The following is a 21,255-nucleotide window of genomic DNA, read 5'->3' as shown; positions in this document are numbered from 1 at the left end:
GCAAGGGAAACAGTATTCCAGTGGGCAGAGACCTTTGATGTGCCAAGCATAGGGCTGGCATGTTTGGAACCTCTGTAAAAAGAGGGTTTTAGTTTGGCTCCTTTACAATAGGGGGCTTTGGCTACAAGCTGAAGGGGGCTCATGGGTGGAGTTCCAGGTTGGCTCCTTACTGTGTTTCAGCTAGGGCTAGAATTTGAATTGAATTCAATGTGTTTCAGGGCTGAGCCCACCCCACCCACATAATAAAGATGAAACTGTTTGTGCTTTGGGTGGAGTCCCCTCACTGAGGCAGTTGAAGATTTTCTCGATTAAAGATTTTTCGAGTTTTGGGGTTTCCTCTTCAGAAGGACCTGGATTATGAAATTGTGGAAAGAAAAGGAGCTTGGACTACAGCCAAAAATCAACTACCATTGAGCATTACATTTTAGGGGAAAAGATCAATATTCAATGAAATATGGCATTTCCAATAACGTCTGATGAAAAGACCAGAGCTAAACCGAAAATTTGTTTTGGAAATATAAGACTCAAAAGAAGCATAAAAAGACAAATGGGAAAGGGGAAAAAAATGATATTTAAAGGTTAAAATGCTTACATTCTTACATGTGAAATGACATTTGTAACACATAACTCTTGAGAATTAGGGGAGTTAGAAGGAGCATTCCTAGACAGAAACTCGAGTTTGAAGTGATAGTATAAAAAAGAAATTGAGGGGCAGAAAAAGGATTGTGTAGGGAGAATAGGAATGGAGAGGGTAACTGGAGTAAAATATAGCACAAAAGAACTGTTGTAGTAGCAGGAAGGAAGGGAGGAGGATGAACAATGTTGAAAACTCATCGGATTCGGTTTGAAGAGAGAATAACATACACACTTAATTTGGTAGAGAAATTGTGTCTTGCCTCATAGGAAGGTAGGAAGGGAAAGAGGAAAACAAAGGAAAGAGGAAAGGCTGATAAAAGGGAGGGAAGCATATTTCATACCTGAGGATTTTCCCCAACTCTCAATACCAAAAAAATTAAAAATAATGAAGTACAACATAGATTTTTAGTATGATAAAATCACTGGCAGTCAAATGAAACCAATTCAGTTGAATAGTTCCAAATAATGTTACATAGAAAAGCACTCCATGTATCACTTACATAGCCCGGACTGATAAGTTCAGTGACCAGTAGAGCAGGATGTAGGTCCAGTTCCCTTTTGGCTCCTTATTCTGACTTTGCTAAGTAGTTCACCCTCAGGAAATTGTAAGCACAGTTGGGAATCTAGTCCGTCCTCCTGTACTCGGGCAAAATTCTCCATTCTCCTGATAGTTACATGTCCACCCCCTCATTCAGTATTCACCAATCTCGGTCCAGTCACCTGATAGGTGAATACCTTTCTGGCAAAGGTATTTCCAAGGGTAAGTGGGGGGATGACTCATCAACACTCATTCCCTGCACAGCTTAGACTCAGCTTAGCTCCATTTCTGCACTTTATGGTTTCTTCCTTTCCAGAGAAGGGATAACAACTCCAGAAATAAGCTCCGCGGGAATAAGAGAAAGCTTAGAGGGGAGGGAGCCCCAGGGAGGATTTGAAGAAGCAAATCAGAGAGGCGGAAGCAGATAGGGGGAAAGGGGCGGTGGAGGGAGTGGGGCAGCCTGGGAGGAGTTGGAGGTGGAGGAGATCCCGAGCCGGGGGCGGGGCCTGTAGTCCTGGTCTGCAAAAGGCCTCCTGCTCCTGGGGGAGGGACAGGGCGGGGCCATGAGGACCAGAAAGGCACTCGCAGAGGGGGTTGTCGGGAAGCTTCCTGCCCTTCGGGCCGCCCTCCCTTCCCGCGGACCGCTGATTAGTTTGACTTCTGGAAGGCAGAACCGTGCGTGCATTTCCCAGGTAGGTCGGCACTTGCTGGCACCCGCGGGCTGGCGCGGCCGCTGAGTCTCCTCCTCCGCTGACCTCGTGGAGAGTATCCTCCGGGTCTGGCGGAAGCACCGCCTTAACTCGCCGCTGGACGAGCTCTCCCACTTCCTGGTTCTCCTTGCCCACACTGAAGGCTTTCTCCCTAGTAAGCCGGGAGTCCTGATTTCAGCTTTTTGATCAGGACCCAGGGGTCCGGTCCCTCTCTGTCCCCACCTCTTGTTTATTGATTTACATCCTTAGACCCAGTCCCTTTAGGGATCCTCGAGTCCCTTCCTTCCAATTATACAAAGAAACAAGACTATACAGGAGCCCACCATGGACCAGTGACCAAAGCTCTTTCCCGGCCCCTTAAGTGAGAACCCTCCTTAGGCTGGTTCCCATCGGTCCCAGACTTGCGGCTCCTTGTCTGCACTTTCCCTTTAGGGACTCCCAGCCCCGACTCCACCAGGGCGTCCCCGCAGTCCTCCCCAGCTCCCAGGTAGACCTCGGGACACAGGCTTCCCGCTTTCCCTGGTTCAGCTGTTCCCCTTTAGAGGCCCTGATGGAAACTAGGGAATGGATCTGTTCCATGAAGCAGGAGTGCTAAGGCTAAGGCTAAGGCTGGAGGCTGCGCAGGCCCAGTAGCCCTTTTTACCCAGGTGCTGTGTTAAAAGCTTCTGCCTGAATGGAAGCTAACACCTTAACAGTTTGGGGGAAGAGCATTTGACTCTTTATCAAAAAAAAACAACAGGATGATGTGACAAACGCTATTATGTTTTTCTTGATTTACAAACACTGGCGGGTGATGATACATTCATTTGTTTCAATGTAACAGGGTGAATCTCAGAGTGGAGCAGCCCTGGATCCTGACCCCATTCCCTAAAGAGAAGTAAATTTCAAGCTTCTCCTTCATTCCTCCCTAAATTCCATGCCCAGGCTTCCAGTTCCCAGAGGAGACGTGTCTCTTATTTAAGCAAAGACAAGCCCCCTGGATACTGGACCAAGAAGTCCTGAGGAGCTGCTCTCCAGGTGAGTGAGGTGACAGCAGGGATATGAGCGTTTCAAAGGCTTCTGGGAGGTAGCCTGAAGGAAATGCTGGGTTTGGGGGAGAAAGACTAGCCTTGGAATTTTTTTTTTCTTTTTAATTGTAGTGAGATGATGTATTTTAATTCACATCGCTTTATAAATCATGTTGGGAAAGAAAATTCAGAGGAAAAGGGAAAAACTATGGGAGAGATAAAAAATATAGGAAAAAAAGAAGTGAACATAGCATGAGTTGATATACATTCAGTCTCCTGAGTTCTTTTTGTAGATGCAGAAGACAATTTCTGTCCAAAGTCTATTGAGATTCAAACAATCTTAAAGGACAGAAAGCGACCCACATGTGGAAAAATGTTTGTGGCAGCTCTTTATGTAGTGGCAAGAAACTGGCAAATGAGTGGATGCCCATCAGTGGGGGAATGGCTGAATAAGTTATGACACATGAATGTCTTGGAATGTTATTGTTCTATAAGAAATGATCAGCGGAATGATCTCAGAGAGGCCTAGAAAGTCTTACATGAACTGAGGCTAAGTGCAATGAGCAGAAACAGGAGATCATTGTACTGGGCAACAAGAAGATTATATGATGATCAGTTCTGATGCAAGTGGCTGTCTCCAATACTGACATGCTTCTGACCAGTTCCAATGATGTTGTGACGAAGAGATGCCATCTGCACCCAGGGAGAGGAGTGTAGGAACTGAATGTGGTTCACAAATAGCATTTTCACTCTTTTTGTTGTTGTTTGCTTACATTTTACTTTTTCTCTCATTTTTTCTCCTCTTTAATTTGATTTTTCTTGTGCCGCAAGATAATTGTATAAATATGTATGCATATAGTGGATTTAACCTATATTGGATTACTTGCCATTTAGGGGAGGGGTTAGGTCAAGGGGATGGAAATTTGGAAGACAAGATTTTGCAAGGGTTAATGTTGAAAAATGATCTATGCATATGTTCTGAAAGTAAACAACTATAATAATAATTATACAGACATACATACATATATATATATATATATATATATATATATATATACATACACACACACACACATTTATATATATAACATAATATCTCTTGGGACTGCTTGGGATCACTGAACTACTGAGAAGAACCACTCCTTTTCTGGTTGACCATTGGACATCCTGGCTGTTATTGTACACAATGTATTCCTGGTTGCCCTTGTTTCATGCAGCATCAATTCAAGTAAATATTGCCACGTCTTTCTATCAGCTTGTTCATCATTTCTTTAGAGTAATAATAGTCCCTAAGCTTCATGTACCACAACTCATTCAACCATTCTCCAGTTGATGAGCATCCATTCCTTTTCCACTTTTATGTTACCACAAAAAGAGCGGCTACAAACATCTTTGTACATGTAGGTCCTTGTCCCTTTTTAATGATGTCTTTGGAATAAAGAGCCTGTAGAGACACTGCTGGATCCAAGGGTGTGCACAGTTTGATAGCCCTTTGGACATAGTTCCAAATTACTCTCCACAATGGTTGGATCATTTTAAACGTCCCCCAACAATACATTAGTGTCCCACTTTTCCCACATCCCCTCTAATATTTATCGTTATCTTTTTCTGTGATCTTGACCAATCTGAGAGGTGTGAGGTGGTACCTGTAGAGATCTGTGATTTAGAGCATTTTTCTTATAATACTAAATGGCTTTAATTTGCTCATCTGAAAATTATCTGTTCTTATCCTTTGACCATGTATCAAGTAAGGAATGACATGTATTCTTATAAATTTGAAACCGTTCTTTATATATCTTAGAAATGAGACCTTTAACAGATATACTGGCCATACAGATTTTTCCCCAGCTTTCTACTTCCCCCTTAATCTTGTTTCTGGTGGTTATGTTTGTGCAAAAACTGTTAATTTAATGTAATCAAACATATACTAATATTGTATTTAATTTATACTTTAACATATTTAACATGTATTGGTCAACCTGTCATCTGGGGGAGGGAGTGGGGGAAAGGAGGGGAAAAATTGGAATAAAAGCTTTGGCAGTTGTCAATGCTGTAAAATTACCCATGCATATAACTCATAAATAAAAAGCTATGATAAAAAAATTTCTTTAAATGTAATCAGAGTTGTCCATTTTCTCTTTGATAATGTTCTCTAGTTCTTCCTTGGTCATAAATTCCTCCTTTCTGCAAAGAGTTGATAGATAAATTATTTTTTGTAATCCTAATTGGTTTATGGCATCATCCTTTATGCCCAGATCATGTTCCTATTTTGCCCTTATTTTGCATAGAATATAAGATGTAGATCTATGCTGAGTCTCTGACATGTTATTGTCCATATTTCCCAGCAATTTCTGACACATAGAATTCTTATTCCATTCCTTGAGTTTGGGGGGTTTATCATATACTACATTGCCACAGGCTTTGATTATTGTGTCCTATACATATAATCTACTCCACTGATGCCCATCTCTATTTTTTAGCCAGTACCAAGTGGCTGCTTGTAACATAGTTCTAGGGTTGGTACCGTTAAACCACCATTCTTTCTGTTTTGTTATTGTAAATCCCTTGATATTCTTGACCTTTTGTTCTTCTAGATAGCTTTTGTTATTTTTTTCTAGTTCTATAAAATGTTTTTGCAGTTTGATTGTTATGGCACTGAAGAAATATACCAATTTAGGCAGAATTGTGATTTATCTGACCATGAACAATTAATATTTTTGTTTAGATCTGATTTTCTTTGTGTGAGAAGTGTTTTGTAATTGTGTTCATATTATATTTAGGTTTGTCTTGGCAGCTTGCTCCCCAATTATTTTATTTTGTCTATAGATATTTTCAATGGAATTTCTCTTTTTATCTCTTGCTTATGGGCTTTATCAGTAATATAGAGAAATGATGATGATTTGTGTGGCTTCATTTTATATACTGCAATTTTGCTAAAGCTGTGATTGTTTTCATTAGATATTTTGATGGTTTTCTAGGATTCTCAAAGTATCTCATATCACCTCCAAAGAGTGATAGTTTTATTTTCTCATTTCCTGTTCTAATTCCTTTTGTTTCTTTTTTTTTACTCATCCATAAAGCTAACATTTCTAGAACAATGTTGAATAATAGTGGTGATAATTTAACTCCTGATTTTACTGGGAATGCATCCAGCTTCTGTCCATTTCATATAATGCTTTCTGTAGGTTTTAACGAAGTATTGCTTATTGTTTTAAGGAAAGTTCCCTGTATCCTCATGCCCTCTAGTGTTTATTTATAGGAATGGGTACTGTATTTTGTCAAAAGCTTTTTCTGCTTCTATTGGGATTATAATATGATTTTGGTTGGTTTTTTTATTGATGTGGTCACCTGTAATAAGTTTTCCTGAACCAGCCATGCATTGCTGGTATAAATCCTAATTGGTTATAGTGTACTATCCTGCTTATAAGTTGCTGTAATCTCTTTGCCAATATATCATTTAGAATTTGTTCATCAGTGTTCAACAGGGATATTGGCCTGTAATTTTTTTTCTCTGTTTTAGGTAGCAAATGCCAAAACTGTGTCGTACAAGAAATGTGGCAGTATTCTTTCACATATTTTTTCCAAATAGATGACGTACTATTGGAAGTAATTGTTCTTTAAATATTTGGGAGAATTCACTGGTGGATCCAACTGGCCCTGGAGATTTTTTTTTTAGGGACTTCATTAATGACTTATTCAATTTCTTTTTCTGAAATGGAGCTATTTAAATGTTTATTTCCTCTTCTTTTAACCTTGGAAACTTGTATTTTTTGTAAACATTCCTCAATTTCAGTTAGATTGTCAGACTTTGTGTTGAGCCATAGTGTTGAGGAAAAAAGCTCCTAATTATTGCTTTAATTTCTTTTTCATTAGTGGTGAATTCACCCCTTTCATTTTTGATGTTGGTGATTTGGTTTTTTTTTTTTTCTTTTCTCATCATCAAATGCAGGCAAAGATTTGTTTTATTAGTTTCTTCATAAAACCTACTGTTAGTTTTGTTTATTGGTCCAGTTGTGGTTGTGGTCTCCCATGGGGATTTCAGGATGGCCTCTACTGGGGATTCCTAGTGACTGGTTTTCAAGTAGCCTGCCAGCACTGGGGCAAGAGTGCAAAACCAGGTACAATCTTGATCAGGTGATTACACTTTTGAGGAGATGTGATCACTAGAGAACCCAGCAATGAGGGAACTGCTCTGGTGCAGGGAGAGAGCCACTAAGGGCCTTTGCAGACCCGTGGCTCTTTGTTCATGAATGTCCAACCTTCCTGGAATTCTGGAAACAGTTTGTTGTCAAACTGACAATCTGGAAGACTCTGTGGCACTTAGAAGTCATCAGGATTTGATGGAACCACCCCAGGAAGCCCAAAAGCTGCGGGTTCCTGATCATGGTCATTTGAAATCACTGAGAAAGGTTTGTTAAGCTGCATATGTGCACATACTTGTTGTCCAAGGAAGAATTTACCACTTAATACAGCACTGGCATATTTTTGGATCATATCCCTTGGATTGTTGTCTCAATCCTTGAAGGATATTTTGAACTTCTACAGGGGTAGGTTGCAATAGCATTCTCCGTCCTTCCATGCCACAGGATGATTAACTCTGTTTTCAGAGTGAGGCATATATTTTTAGATGTGGATGATTTCCTGCATTTCTTAAAAATTGGGTTTGTTAAAAGAATGTGGAAGGGAGTGTGATGATAAATTTCTAAAAATAAATAAGCCATTATTATCTCAAAGAAGTAAAGCATCAGAACAAAATCACATAGACCTCAGATAACATAGGAAAATCACACAGAAAAACCCCAACAGCCGTAGTATACAAATAATGAATCAGAAAAATAATTAAATGTGATTATGTCAGAGATCAGACACTGAAAGAAAAAAGGAAAAATTTAGAATTTGTCAAATACTGTAGGCAGAGGCTGGCCATTCATAGGGTGTGAATTCCAGGCACAGCCGCAGGGATTTGGGTCAAGTCACTCAATCCCTCTGAGCTGTTGACTTGAGGTGTACAAGTAGTGAGAATGAAGGTTCTTTCTGTGTGGTCCCAGGTTGACTCTGAGAATCCAATGTATTTGTGCATGAAGTTCATTAGAAATTAAATCAGTGTCAGGATGTGAGCTACTGGATTTTTAAGTGATTGATTCTGCATTTTGAAGACTTTTCTCTTGGAAGTGCCTCAAATTTATAAGAATGCAAACCATTCTTCAATTGATAAATGGTCAAAGGATTTGAACAATTTTCAGATGAAAAAATAAAAATCATTTCTAGTCCTACGTAAAAATGCTTCAAATCACTATTGGTCAGAGAATTGTAAATTAAGACTTCTGAGATACCAGATATTTCAGATTGGCTAAGATGACAGGGAAAGATAATGATGTATGTTAAAGGGAATGGGGAAAAAGGTGGGACACGAATACATTGTTGGTAGAGTTGTGAATTGATCCAGTCATTCTGGAAAACAATATGGAACTATGCTTGAAGGGCTATCACACTGTGCATACCCTTTGATCCAGCAGTGTCTCTACTGAACCTGTGTCCCAAAGAAATCATAAAGAAGGAAGAAGGCCTTCCAGATGTGCAAAAATGTTTGTAACATCCTTTTCTGTAGTGGAGAGAGGACTATGGGGCTTGAGTAAGCAACACAACCTATTATTTCACCTATTTTTTTAGTAGTTTGCTTGCATTTAGTTTTCTTTCTCATTTTTTTCCCTTTTTGATCTCATTTTTCTTGTGCTGCATAAAAATTGTGGATGTAGAGAAGAATGGTACATGTTTCACATACATTGGATTACTTGCTATGTAGAGGAGGGCGTGGGAGAAGGAAGGGAGAAAAAATTTGGAACACAAGGTATTGCAAGAATGAATGTTGATAATTATCTATGCATATGTTTTGCAAATAAAGTTTTAGTAAAAAAGAAACACAAGATTTTTCTCTTTTGCCTTTGCAAATACAAAATGACTTAACTTGTTCATTTAATGGAGGGAAGGGGATATATATATTAATATATATATGTGTGTGTATTGTGTCTATTTTATTGTTTGTTGTTGGTTGTTTTTTCAGAGCAAAAGATCAGTATTGAAATGAAGGACACTATAGAGGAGATAAGCCTTTCTGTGGTAGAACCTCACAGTCTACCATCCATAAGTCCCTGTGACTTCACTTGGAGAGAAATCTGTGTTACACAAGAGAAAGTTCAAACTGGCAAGAAATCTTATGAATGTAACCAATGTGGAAAGGGTTTTAGAAAAAAGGCAGCTCTTACTGTACATCAGAGAATCCACACAGGAGAGAAACCTTTTGCATGTAACCAGTGTGGAAAGGCTTTTAGAAGTAAGGGAGCTCTTACTGTACATCAGAGAATACACACTGGAGAGAAACCTTATGATTGTAACTACTGTGGACAGGCTTTTCGAATCAAGAACTATCTTATTGAACACCAGAAAACCCACACTGGAGAAAAACTTTATGAATGTAACCAGTGTGGAAAGGGTTTTATATGCAAAAAAAGTCTTACTCTACATCAGAGAATCCACCCTGGGGAGAAGCCTTATGAATGTAAGCAATGTGGAGAGACTTTTAGATTCAAGGGAAGTCTTTATGGACATCAGAAAATCCACTCTGGAGGGAAATTTTATGTAAGTAATGAACATGGGAAGGGTTTTGTAAAAAAAAAAAAAAATCTGATTGGATCTTGCCAGATTTGTGAAGAAATGTAAAGGCGTTAAAATAAGGAGGAAAATGAATTTGGTAGAGAACACTGAGAGAGGTAAGCCTACAGAAGTCATCCAGAGCCCTTAAGAAGGTCTTTTTCCTCAAGGCTGGTAGACTTTGTATTAAAGGTGATTACTACCAGCCTGGCAGTTTGTAGCCATGGGTTTGGTTTTTGGAACATTGTGGGTGAGCTGGGGATTCCTTCCATTGAATTTTCATTTTCTTCTCCAGAAGTGACCAGTTCCCTTTGGCCATTTCCTTCATGAAGGTGTCCATTATTTTTAACCAGTATCCTTCCCTGAGATCTTCCATCTGTTTTCTGTGTCCCTGCTGTATTTCGCTTCAGTACACTCCCCTTCAGCAAGGGCAGATTTTTTAACTGTTAATTATTGTTTATTTCATTTCCTCTGGGCTGCCCTTCACTTTTATATATTTTTATTTCTTGTCTATTCCCTCTTCTCTTTCTTTCGGGAGAGTTGCTATGGCAGAATTTTTTAAGTATTCTATTCCTGCATCTTGGCAATGATCAAAAGAAATCCCGAGGTCCAAGAAATATGGAAAGAGGTCTGGCTGGGAAGGAGCCACTTGATTCAGGGACTTTGGAGAGCCCAGCCACAAAAGTCCCAAAGGAGGAGAGCCAGTGATTATGAGGAGGTAGCTGGGCTTTCTCTTTAAGAGAAGGTTTGGAGTGCATTAATTAAGCCCCCTTCCTGTTGTAAAGGGGGCCTTTGGGAGGCTTGTGAAGGAAAGCTTTGCAATATCTTCACTTGGGTGTGAGTTAAGGAATCAGTCAGAGATGAATCGTCCATCAGGACTTCCTTCCTTTACTGAAAACTTACCCTATGGATGGAGAAGTTCTCTCTCAAGAAAAAGAAAGGTTCAGCAATCCATGGCAATCTCAAAAAGTGTAAAAGAACAATAACTTCCTCAGTTATTCAGAAGTGAACAAATAAAGAAAAGTAAAGCTGAAATGTGCATTACCCACTGACCATGAGGAAGTCAGGGTAGCCCTTCCTAGTTAGAACCAAACATATCCCAAGTTCACAAAGGCCATTCTCCTTACCAAAAGGTAACTTATTTAGGAGAACAACTTATAGAGAAAAGGGAGAGAAAATAAGAACCAGCAGGGGGAAATATGAAATAGTGCTGAAAGAACAATAGGGTTACTCAGGAAAAGAACTGGGAAGACCCCATTAAAGGAACATAACAGGTTGTTACATTGAATGGCATCCTAGAAGCATAAAGGAGTTTAGCAAACTGACCAGTTAGTTATAGTTAGCTCTACTTTATATATAGTATATAGACCTGTAATGAGCCAGAACTCTGGAGAAGCATAATTGAAACAAGGTGTAACTCAGAGCAATAGGTAAGACAATGGTTACCTAGTTTAGCTGTGAGTTGCCTAGTTCAGTACATGTACTTAGTACTTAACATAGTTCTACAAGATTAACACCTACAGTAATAGAATCATCACATTTGTTTCAGAATCAGAATAGAGCTGAGGGTACAAGGGGAAAAGTGTGAAAAGGGCCTTGAATTAGCAAGACCTGAGTGTCCCGTCTGACCCCTCTTTGATCCCTCACTATGAGCCCTCAAATTCTTGCCTGGTACTTCCCCCTCCTGCCACAGGAAACCTCCAACCCTGTATTTCACCCATTAAAGATGTTCTCATGGTCAAGGTTTCTGCCAAGTCCTTTTTAAAACAAAACCCACTCTCTCCCTATCCTCATAGTGCTTTCAATTTAATGTTGCTTTATACATATAGCTAAGTTTATAGTTATATGTAATGAGCCAGAACTCTGGAGAAGCATCCTTGACATAACATAGTTCTCCACTATTGACACCTGCAATGAGGCATTGATTCCATCTCCCACCACCCTTGTGACCTCTTTTCCTGTCTCTCTCTGATGGACAAGGGGAATTGTTGGGGGACAGATAATTCCCCGAGAGCCTCCACCACTGTGGATCACAGCATGTGAAGGAGTTGCAGAGCAGCCTTTGCCGACACAGGTATTGGCACTGGGAATGAGATTGGAGGCAGAGCGAAGAGGAGGGAGGCCAGTCATCAATTAGGTGGGAGATGGAATGAATGTCTCTCCTCCAGTCCTTGTTGGCTCTTGTATACTTTATTAAGATTATATCATCCTAGGTGTCAATCTGGCACCTGGCAGTCCAGGTCCCAGACCTTAGACATTGTCATCAGACTTGCAGTTATTTCCACATGTCCAGAGCTTTGAGGGAAAGAAAATTGAACCTGACAAAGAATTCCTTTCCCCCATCACTCTGAGGGGATACCCTAGGACTTGCTTATTCCTGATAATGGCACATCGGGTTCTGCTTCACAAGGGAAGTCAGCAAGCTCAAAGTCCACATCACACCATGAATCAGATGGTTCAACGAGGAAATCCAAAATCATGAAATTGTAGCAGGTTCGAAATATAGATAGTCCCTCCCCAGTATTACAGCATTCCCACTTCTGGCCACCTTCTCCTATATAGGGTCCATCTCTTGGCTTTTTAACTTATTGATTCTTCTCCCCAGCTTGTATATTTTTAGGAATCTTTCTAAAACCTTTATTTCTCATAAAGAAGTTGACAATATCTTATCAGAATGTTTTTAGTTGATGAATCTTCTTTTCTAGTTATTCCTGTTTCTCTGTAATGAAATATTAAAATTAAGGAGTAATTACTTGAAACAAATAAAAGCAGTGACCAATAAAGGCATGAGCTGTTTTGCCCATGACAACATGCTATCCAGAGGTATCTCAGGGAAGCAATAAAACTTTTTTCCCAGAGCATGTTGTACTAGCCAACTTTATATAAAGTGTTTAGAGAATTTTCTTTAGAATATATCACTTAAGTCACTTCTGTTGAGGAAGAAACTTCCCATCACCTTTTTGCTTTCCAAGGATCCATCTACTTCACAGATAAAACACAAACTCTTCCTGATTCCACAAGGAAATGCATTGAATAATAAGACATTTCTCAGATTTATTCTAACTGCTTCTATAAAATGCTTTTCTGAAAACTTAGTAAGACTCTTGATGCCCATGGTTTCAGGAGCCTACTCTGACCCTCAGAAATGGCCTCAGCTTTGAGACAATCCCTTCTCTACTTGAGTTTCCTCTTGTAAATTGGAGAGGGTTAGTTGGATTCTTGTAGAGCTGAAAGTCACCTCAGAATTCATCTTGTGATTTGGTGCTTTAGGAGTTGGTGATATTCAGGGATGTGGCTGTGGACTTCACCCAAGAGGAGTGGGACCTCTTGGACCCTCCCCAGAAGGAGTTGTACAAGGAGGTCATGCTGGAGAATGCCCGGAACCTGCTGTCCTTGGGTAAGGACATTTCCCGGGGTAACTCTGAATCTGCAATCAAAAGGCATATCTTCATTTCCTGGGGTGCAGGGGTGAGGGTGTATCAGGAAGGGGAAAGTGCTGGTCTGCTGTGTCCAAGCACTAGAGTCCTCCTGTGTATCTTTTCTTTGTATGATAAAAAACTGAGGGTGTCCTTGGTTGCTCCTGAAGCTCTTGCCACTTTTAGGTAGCTTCAAGTCAGAGTTGAAACCGGTGTGGAAGCATCTTACCCAAGGAACTACTCTGAGCTTATTTTGGTTGACCTCTACCTGGACACAGACTGGTCGAGCAGAGCTCTGAAAATTGCTCCCACAGTTATAGTTGAAAACCAGTCCCTCTTTGGTTCGGGGCCAGGATTGGGAATACTCTTCTTTTTAGCAAGCATCTCTCTGTAGCCCAAAGCCTGTGGTTGTTTCAAGTATAGGAAACTTGTCCTTGATCTTCCTTCCTATTGCCCTCACATTCTAGCACTAGTGGTGGGAAAGGAAAGGAAGGGAACCAGCATTTCTTTCCAGATGTTGTTTGCCAGGTACTGTGCCTTATGCTTTCTTTACAATACAAACAATTAAAAAAAATTTTGTTTAAGAAAAAACTTCCAGGAAATGAGATACTTTGACAATTCTAAATACACAAATTAATGAAAAAGAACAAGTGAAGAAAGAAGTGATTTGGATCCAGGTAAAGAACTGATAGAAGCATGTATGGCATAATATTACTTCAGGCCCAATAACACTTTTTATGCAGGTGTGGGCTTAGAACCCTTTGCCAGAATGGAACTTAATAAGACAACAGAAGGGGGAGGGGGGAAAGAGCATTTGACTGTTTCTCCAAAAAAGGTGTACAACAGAGTAATGGGACAAACTTTATCAAAGATTTCTTGCATTACAAGCACTAGTGGGTGACCACTGACTCCTATTTCAATATAATGAGCTGAATCTCAATGGAGCAGCTCTGGATCCTCTCCCCATTCCCTAAAGAAAACTCAATTTCAACCTTCTCTCTTGATCCCTCCATGATTTCCATGCCCAGGGCTTCCAGTTCCCAGAGAAGACGTGATCTCATATTTTAAGCAAAGACAAGTACCTTGGATGCTGGACCAAGAAGGCCTGAGGAGCTGCTCTCCAGGTGAGTGAAGTGACAGCAGAGATATGAGCAGTGCTAGTGACTTCTGGGAGTTACCCCGAAGAAAATGCAGGTTTGGGGGAGAAAGACTAGCCTTGGAATTCTTTTTCAGATGCTTTTTAGGAAGATCTTTCTCAGATTCTCCTCTGCCAATCACTGAATCTCAGTTTCCCATTTATAAAAAGAGTGGGTTAGGATCATGTAGGTCCCTTGCAGTGATTATGTGGGATCCTATAAGAAATCACTGTTTGCACTTGTCCCAGATGAGCCAGTTCTTAGAACTTCTCCAAGTCAGCAAACTTTTAAGTGCCTGCTATCAGCCAGGCCCTGGGCTGTGCCCCAGGAACATAAAGAGAGCAAGGGACTTCCCCTGCTCTGCTGGAGGTCACAGACCGCTGGGGCAGACAGTAAGTCTGTAGAAACCTGAGGGGTAGATAAAGTGGATCATTTTAGTGCCTCCCCAAATCACTAAGTAATTAAGGTAATGATGTTTTAAGAAGGAGAGTTAAATTGGAGAGATAATGGTCAAAATGAAATACCATACCATAAGTGTATTGGTTTTGTCTCATTTTATTGTTATGAGAACCCTAGGACTCAGGTGCCGTCATTGTGCCCTTCTTATAGATAAAGTAACTGAGGCAGACAGAGGTCTTGTAAGTTGACTAGAAAGTTGCTGAGGTGGGATGAACACTCAGGTCTTGCTGATTCAAGGCCCTGTTCACACTTTTCCCCTTGTACCCTCAGCTCTATTCTGATTCTGAAACAGATGTGATGAAAACGGTCACATGTGTATGAGGTGGACAATGGAAGGAGAGGTGAACAAGCTTCCATTTAGAGGTGCAATGTCATTTCTTTAAATGGTAATCAGTGGAAATTACTTGCTAATTATGGTTAAATTGAGCTTTATTTCTATTGACTCATGACAGGTATTGCTTTAAATAGCAAATGTACTGCAAATTAGTTTCAAATATTACATTATGGTTTTTTTTGTTTTTTTAATAATGTTTAATTCACAAAAGCATCATTTGAAAGAACAGAATATGTTTAGATTTTTTTTTTTTTAACAATGGTAAAGTAGCTTATCTCCCTGACACTCTACTGGACATTTAACCCACATTGTTAACCAAATCCTTTGAGAGACTGCCATGTGGAAGAAGAGAAATGTAAACGAAGAATAAGTTATGATTAAAAGACCTCAGCATGTCAATGAGGGCTCTTTAGGGCTCCTTTTGTGGAAGGGTTGTAATCTCTCATGGGGATTTCAGGATGGCTTGGACTGGGCATTCCTCGTGACGGGTTTTCAAGTAGGCTCCCAGCACTGGGGCAAGAGTGCAGAAGCAGGGACTGTCTAGATTGGGTGATTGCAGGTTTGAGGAGATGTGATCACTAGGAAATGAGGGAACTGCTCTGGTGCAGGGAGAGAGCCACTGAAGGTCTTTGCAGGCCCGAGGCCCTTTGTCCATGAATGTCCAACCTTCCTGAATTTGGGAAACAGTTTGTTGTCAAACTGACAATCTGGAAGACTCTGTGGCACTTAGAAGCCATCAGGTTTGATGGAAACACCCCATGAACAGCAAAAGCTGCATGTTCCTGATCATAGTCAATTGAAATCACTGAGAAAGGTTTGTTAAGCTGCATATGTGCACATACTTGTTGTCCAAGGGAGAATTTACCACTTAACACAGCACTGGCACATTTTTGATTCAGATCCCTGGGATCATTGTCTCAATCCTTCAAGGATTTTTTAACTTTCTAAAGGGGAAAACGGCAATAGCATGCTCTGTCGTTCCATGCCAAAGGATGATTAACTCTGTTTTAAGGATGAGCCATATATTTTCAGATGTCCTGCATTTTTTAAAACTTGGATTTGTTAAAAGAATGTGGAGGGGAATGTGATGATAAATTTCTAAAAATAAATAAGCCATGATTATCTCCAAGAAGTAAAGCATCAGAACAAAATGACATGTGCCTCAGGTAATATAGGAACATTCCCCAGAAAAAACCCAACAGCCTTAGTATTCAAATAATGTATCAGAAAAATAATTAAATGTGATTATGTCAGAGATCAGACACTGAAAGAGAAAAGGAAAAATTTAGAATTTGTCAAAAACTATAGGCAGAGGCTGGCCATTCACAGGGTGTGAATTCCAGACACAGCTGCAGGAATTTGGGTCAAGTCACTCAATCCTCTGAGTTGGTGGCCTCAGGTGTACAAGTAGTGAGAATGAAGGTTCTTTCTGCATTGTCCCAGGTTGACTGTGAGAATCCAATGCATTTGTGCATGAAGGTCACTAGAAATTAATTCAATGTTGGGATGTGAGCTACTGGATTTTTAAGTGATTGATTCTGCCCCTTGAAGACTTTTCTCTTAGAAGTGACTCAAATTTATAAGAATGAAAGCCATTCTCCAATTGATAAATGGTCAAAGAATTTGAACAGACAATTTTGAGATGAAAAAATAAAAATCATTTCTACTCCTATGAAAAATGCTCTAAGTCACTACTGGTCAGAGAAACGTAAATTAAAACAATGCTGAGGTACCAGATATTTCAGATTGACCAAGGTGACAGAGAAAGATAATGATGTATGTTGAAGTGAATGGGGAAAAAGTGGGACACAAATACATTGTTGGTGGAGTTGTGAATTGATCCAGTCATTCTAGAGAACAATATGCCAAACAGGTATTACACTATGCATACCCTTTGATCCAGCAGTATCTCTACTGAACCTGTATCCCAAAGAGATCATAAAGAAGGGAAAAGGCCTTCCACATGTGCAAAAATCTTTGTAGCCGCCTAGTGGAGAGAGGGCTATGGGAATTGAACAAGTATCACAACCTCACATTTCACATATTTTGTTGGTAGTTTACTTGCATTTGGTTTTCCCTTTTTGAGATGATTTTTCTTGTGCAGCATAGAAATTGTGAAAGTATGTATAGAAGAATTGTACATGTTTAACATACATTGGATTATCTGCCATATAGAAGAGGGGGGTGGGGGAAGGAAAAGGAAAAAATTTAGAACACAAGCTGTTGCAAGGATAAATGTTGAAAATTATCTATGCATATATTTTGAAAATAAAGTTTTAGTAAAAAAAAAACTAGATTTTTCTCTTTTGGCTTTGCAAATACAAAATAAATTAGTTTGTGTTCATTTGATGGAGGGAAGGGGATTTTAATATATATGTGTGTATACTGTCTATTTTACTGTTTGTTGTTGGTTTTTTCAGAGCAAGAGATCAGCATTGAAATGAAGGACAATACTGAGGAGAAAAGCTTTTCTGTTGTAGAACCTCAAAGGCCACCATTCATAACTGCCTGTGACTCCATTTGGAGAGAAATCTGTGTTACACAAGAGAAAAGTCAAACTGACAACAAACCTTATGAATGTAACCAGTGTGGAAAGGGTTTTCGAAAAAGGGGAACCCTTACTGTACATCAGAAAATCCACACGGGAGAGAAACCTTTTGCATGTAACCAGTGTGGAAAAGGTTTTAGGAAAAAAGGAGCTCTTATTGCACATCAAAGAACCCACACTGGAGAGAAACCTTATGGTTGTAACCACTGTGGAAAGGCTTTTACACAAAAGGGAGCTCTTCTTGCACATCAGAGAATTCACACTGGAGAGAAACCTTATGAGTGTAACCAGTGTGGAAAGGCTTTTAGGAGCAAGGGAATTCTGATTAGACATGAGAGAATCCACACTGCAGAGAAACCTTATGATTGTAACCAGTGTGGAAAGGCTTTTTGTAGCAAGGGAACTCTTATTACACATGAGAGAATTCATACTGGAGAGAAACCTTATGATTGTAACCAGTGTGGAAAAACTTTTTGCAGCAAGGGAACTCTTACTACACATGAGAGAATCCACAATGGAGAGAAACCTTATGAATGTAACCACTGTGGAAAGGCTTTTAGAAGCAAGGGACATCTTATTGTACATCAGAGAACCCACACTGGAGAGAAACCTTATGATTGTAACCGCTGTGGAAAGGCTTTTAGCAGTAAGGGAGCTCTTATTAGACATGAGAGAATCCACACCGGAGAGAAACCTTATAATTGTAACCACTGTGGAAAGGCTTTTAAACAAAAGAAAGATCTTATTGCACATCAGAGAACCCACACTGGAGAGAAACCTTATGAATGTAAACACTGTGGAAAGGCTTTTAGAAGCAAGGGAGCTCTTATTGAACATCAGAGAACCCACACTGGAGAGAAACCTTATGAGTGTAACCAGTGTGGAAAGGCTTTTAGAAGCAAGGGAGATCTTATTGTACATCAGAGAATCCACACTGGAGAGAAACCTTATAAATGTAACCAGTGTTTAAAGGGTTTTATTGGTAAAGGAATTCTTGTTAGACATCAGAGAATCCATACTGGAGAGAAACCTTATGAATGTAACTACTGTGGAAAGGCTTTTAGAAGCAAGGGACATCTTATTAGACATGAGAGAATCCACACTAGAGAAAAACCTTATGATTGTCACCACTGTGGAAAAGCTTTTACACAAAAGGGAGTTCTTACCGTACATCAGAGAATCCACACTGGGGAGAAACCTTATGAGTGTAACCATTGTAGAAAGGCTTTTAGAAGCAAGGGAGATCTTACTGTACATCAGAGAATCCACACTGGAGAGAAACCTTATGAATGTAATCAGTGTGGAAAGGCTTTTAGAAGCAAGGGAGATCTTACTGTACATCAGAGAATCCACACTGGAGAGAAACCTTGTGATTGTAACCAGTGTGGAAAGGCTTTTAGAAGCAAAGGAGATCTTACTCTGCATCAGAGAATCCACACTGGAGAGAAACCTTGTGATTATAACCAGTGTGGAAAGGCTTTTACATGAAAGGATTGCCTTATTATCCATAAGAGAATCCACACTGAGGAAAATCCTTATGACTGTAACCAAGACTGAAACTTAGATTCAAGTGAAGTCTTTATGGACATCAGAAAATCCACACTGGAGGGAAATCTTATGTGCGTAATGAATGTGGAAAGGGTTTTGTAGAAAAACCCTGATGGGTTCTAGCCAGATTTTTCAAGAAATCTAAAGGCGTTAAAATAAGGAGGAAAATGAAATTGGGGGAGGTCAGCCAGATCCCTTGTATGAGAAGTCTCATGATTCAGGGCTTTGTGCTTCTGAATTGAATTGTTCAATATAACTGCTACCGGCTTTGCAGTCAGAAACCATGGGACTTTTTGTTTTGTTATGTTTTTCTGTAGATAATCTCTGAATTCTTTCCTTTATATTTTCAGTTTTTCTCTGTTTAGAAGTTCTGCCCACTTCTCTTGAATTGTTTTCATCCTCAAGTCCCATTTTTCCTCCAGTTATGTGTTTCCAGGAGATCCATGATCCTTGGGATTGCTGTCTTAGAATAAAATGCACTTTATTTCAGTAAGGGGCCAATGTTTTTGAAAGTTTTTGTTTTTTACTTCACTTCTAGGCTGCCCTTTCCTTTATGAGTATTTCAAATTGCTCACTATTCTGTTTCTTTCTTTTTTTTTTTTTCAGGAGATTTGCCATGGCAAATTCTAAGATTTTTATTCCCTTGGTTTGGTTGTTTTGTTTCTTGTTTAGAAGATGCCATAAATAAGTCTTTTACCTCTAGTTTCCTCAGAGATTAATTCATCTGTTCTGCTTTCATCTCAATCTACATTTCTTCATTCCCCTTCTCCCTTTAAATCCTTTTGTAGATTCCCCTTATCCTCTTGCCCTTTAGCTAGTCCAGTTCATTGGTTTTTAGATTTCCTCCATTTTTCTTCCCCTTTCCCATAAGGATGTCTCTCCTCCTCACTCTCCCTCTTCACTTTCTGCCTTGTCTAGTTCTCATGCTCTCATCCGTACCCCTTTCTTCCTGTGGTCTCTCTCTTTTCCCCTTACACTTCCTAGAGGCAAAGCCCCCAAAGTGACCCTTCTGAACTCTGCCCTGTAGGTCATTTCTGCCATTGCTTCTAGGCCAGTCCCACAGATTCCTCCTTTCCATGGTGTCTTCCTTTCAGAATACTGTATCACGGCAGGGTCAGAGAGAACACTGCTCCATTGTGGGGAACTTTGCCCCTGATATTTACCATCTCTTTCTCCTTTTAATTTTCTTCAGCATTCTCCTAGAAATCTCACCCCTGACTTCATGCTCTCCTACCCCTCCCAGTACTAGTTCCCCCTAGGAGTGCAGCTCCTTCTAACCCAAAAACAAGTAGCCTTTTCAGGCACCAAATGCCCAAGGCTCAGGGTGATGTCTCTTATTTCCTATAAGAATATCCATCAATCCCCCAAAGTCTGGCCCCTTCCCCTATCCACCTTTTCAATCTTTCCAGCTTCCTGCCTGATCCCTCAGGTGGTCTTCTTTTTCCAAGTCCATGGAGGTCAATCCCACATTTTCTTGAATGTTCTCCAACCTTTGACATTCCTGGTGACTCTCTCTCCTCCAGGGTCCTCTCTTCTCTTAGTTTTTAGAACTTGGCTCTCTCCTGGCTTTCCCCTTCCTATCTGACCACTTCTCTATCTTCTTACTCAGGCCCCTTTTTCTCTCCTCTGTAGGCTAAGTCACCTGGGGCCTATCTCAGCTCCAGGGCTCTCTGGAACCCATTGTGGCATCCCTTACCCTTATGTCCTTGGTTTGCATTGGTCTGGCATTATTCCAGTCAGTCAGATCCAGGGCTTGAGAAGGTCTTTCTCCTCAAGGCTGATAGGACTTTGTGCTTCTGAGTTGAATTGTTAAAGGTAACTACTAGCAGCCTGGCAGTTTGTAGCCATGGGTTTTGTTTTTGGATCCCAGGTTTGGGTTTTGGAACGCTTTGGGTGAGGATTCCCTCCGTAGGGATTCCTTCCATTGCACTTTCATTGCACTTCCAGAAGTGACTAGTTCTCTTTGGCCATTTCCTTCATAAGTATGTCCATTATTTTTAACTAGTGTCCATCCCTGAGAGCTCCCATCCCTTGCTTTTCTATGTCTCTGCTATGTATTTCCCTTCAGCAAGGGTTTTTTTTGACGGTTAATTTTATTTACTTCATTTCCTCTGGTCTGTCCTTCACTTTGGTCTATTTTTATTTCCTGTCTATTCTCTTTTCTCTTTCTTTGGGAAGAGTTATCATGCCAGAATTTCAGTATTCTATTCCTGCATCTTGGCAATGATCAAAAGAAATCCCGAAGTCCAAGAAATATGGAAAGAGGTCCGCTGGG

General features: G+C 40.1%; 2 protein-coding genes across 10 annotated transcripts in view; both read left to right on the top strand.

Annotated features, from left to right (window-relative positions):
• The first annotated feature begins 1,207 nt into the window (after positions 1 to 1,207).
• Positions 1,208 to 21,255, top strand: part of LOC127552244 (zinc finger protein 420-like) — a 270,922-nt gene continuing 250,874 nt past the window's right edge. For 4 of the 9 annotated variants that reach the window (XM_051982819.1, XM_051982816.1, XM_051982818.1 and 1 more), the window contains exon 1: positions 1,215 to 1,650. The gene's annotated coding sequence lies outside the window, so the exon portion shown is untranslated. Of the gene's footprint in view, positions 1,867 to 21,255 lie in introns of all 9 variants that reach the window. The other 5 variants (XM_051982817.1, XM_051982814.1, XM_051982825.1 and 2 more) reach the window with 4 other exon arrangements.
• Positions 2,767 to 19,477, top strand: LOC127552246 (zinc finger protein ZFP2-like). The gene is made up of 5 exons (XM_051982837.1): positions 2,767 to 2,901; positions 8,953 to 9,527; positions 12,810 to 12,936; positions 13,984 to 14,079; positions 17,305 to 19,477. The coding sequence occupies exons 2-5, from the start codon at positions 8,973 to 8,975 to the stop codon at positions 18,918 to 18,920; spliced, it is 2,394 nt and encodes a 797-aa protein (XP_051838797.1). The 5' UTR covers positions 2,767 to 2,901; positions 8,953 to 8,972; the 3' UTR covers positions 18,921 to 19,477.

Source organism: Antechinus flavipes, chromosome 2 (assembly GCF_016432865.1).
Source record: "Antechinus flavipes isolate AdamAnt ecotype Samford, QLD, Australia chromosome 2, AdamAnt_v2, whole genome shotgun sequence".
Lineage (NCBI taxonomy): Eukaryota > Metazoa > Chordata > Mammalia > Dasyuromorphia > Dasyuridae > Antechinus > Antechinus flavipes.
Note: the sequence above shows the minus strand (reverse complement) of the source record. Positions and strands in the feature narration are given on the sequence as shown.

What these genes read in the sequence shown, in the direction of transcription:
- LOC127552246 (XM_051982837.1), top strand. Translation starts at nt 8,973, where the DNA reads ATGAAGGACACTATAGAGGAGATAAGCCTTTCTGTGGTAGAACCTCAC. An exon ending in ACTCTGGAGGGAAATTTTAT is followed by an intron (nt 9,528 to 12,809) that starts GTAAGTAATGAA and finishes TTGGTGCTTTAG; the next exon opens with GAGTTGGTGATATTCAGGGA. An exon ending in CCTGAGGAGCTGCTCTCCAG is followed by an intron (nt 14,080 to 17,304) that starts GTGAGTGAAGTG and finishes TGGTTTTTTCAG; the next exon opens with AGCAAGAGATCAGCATTGAA.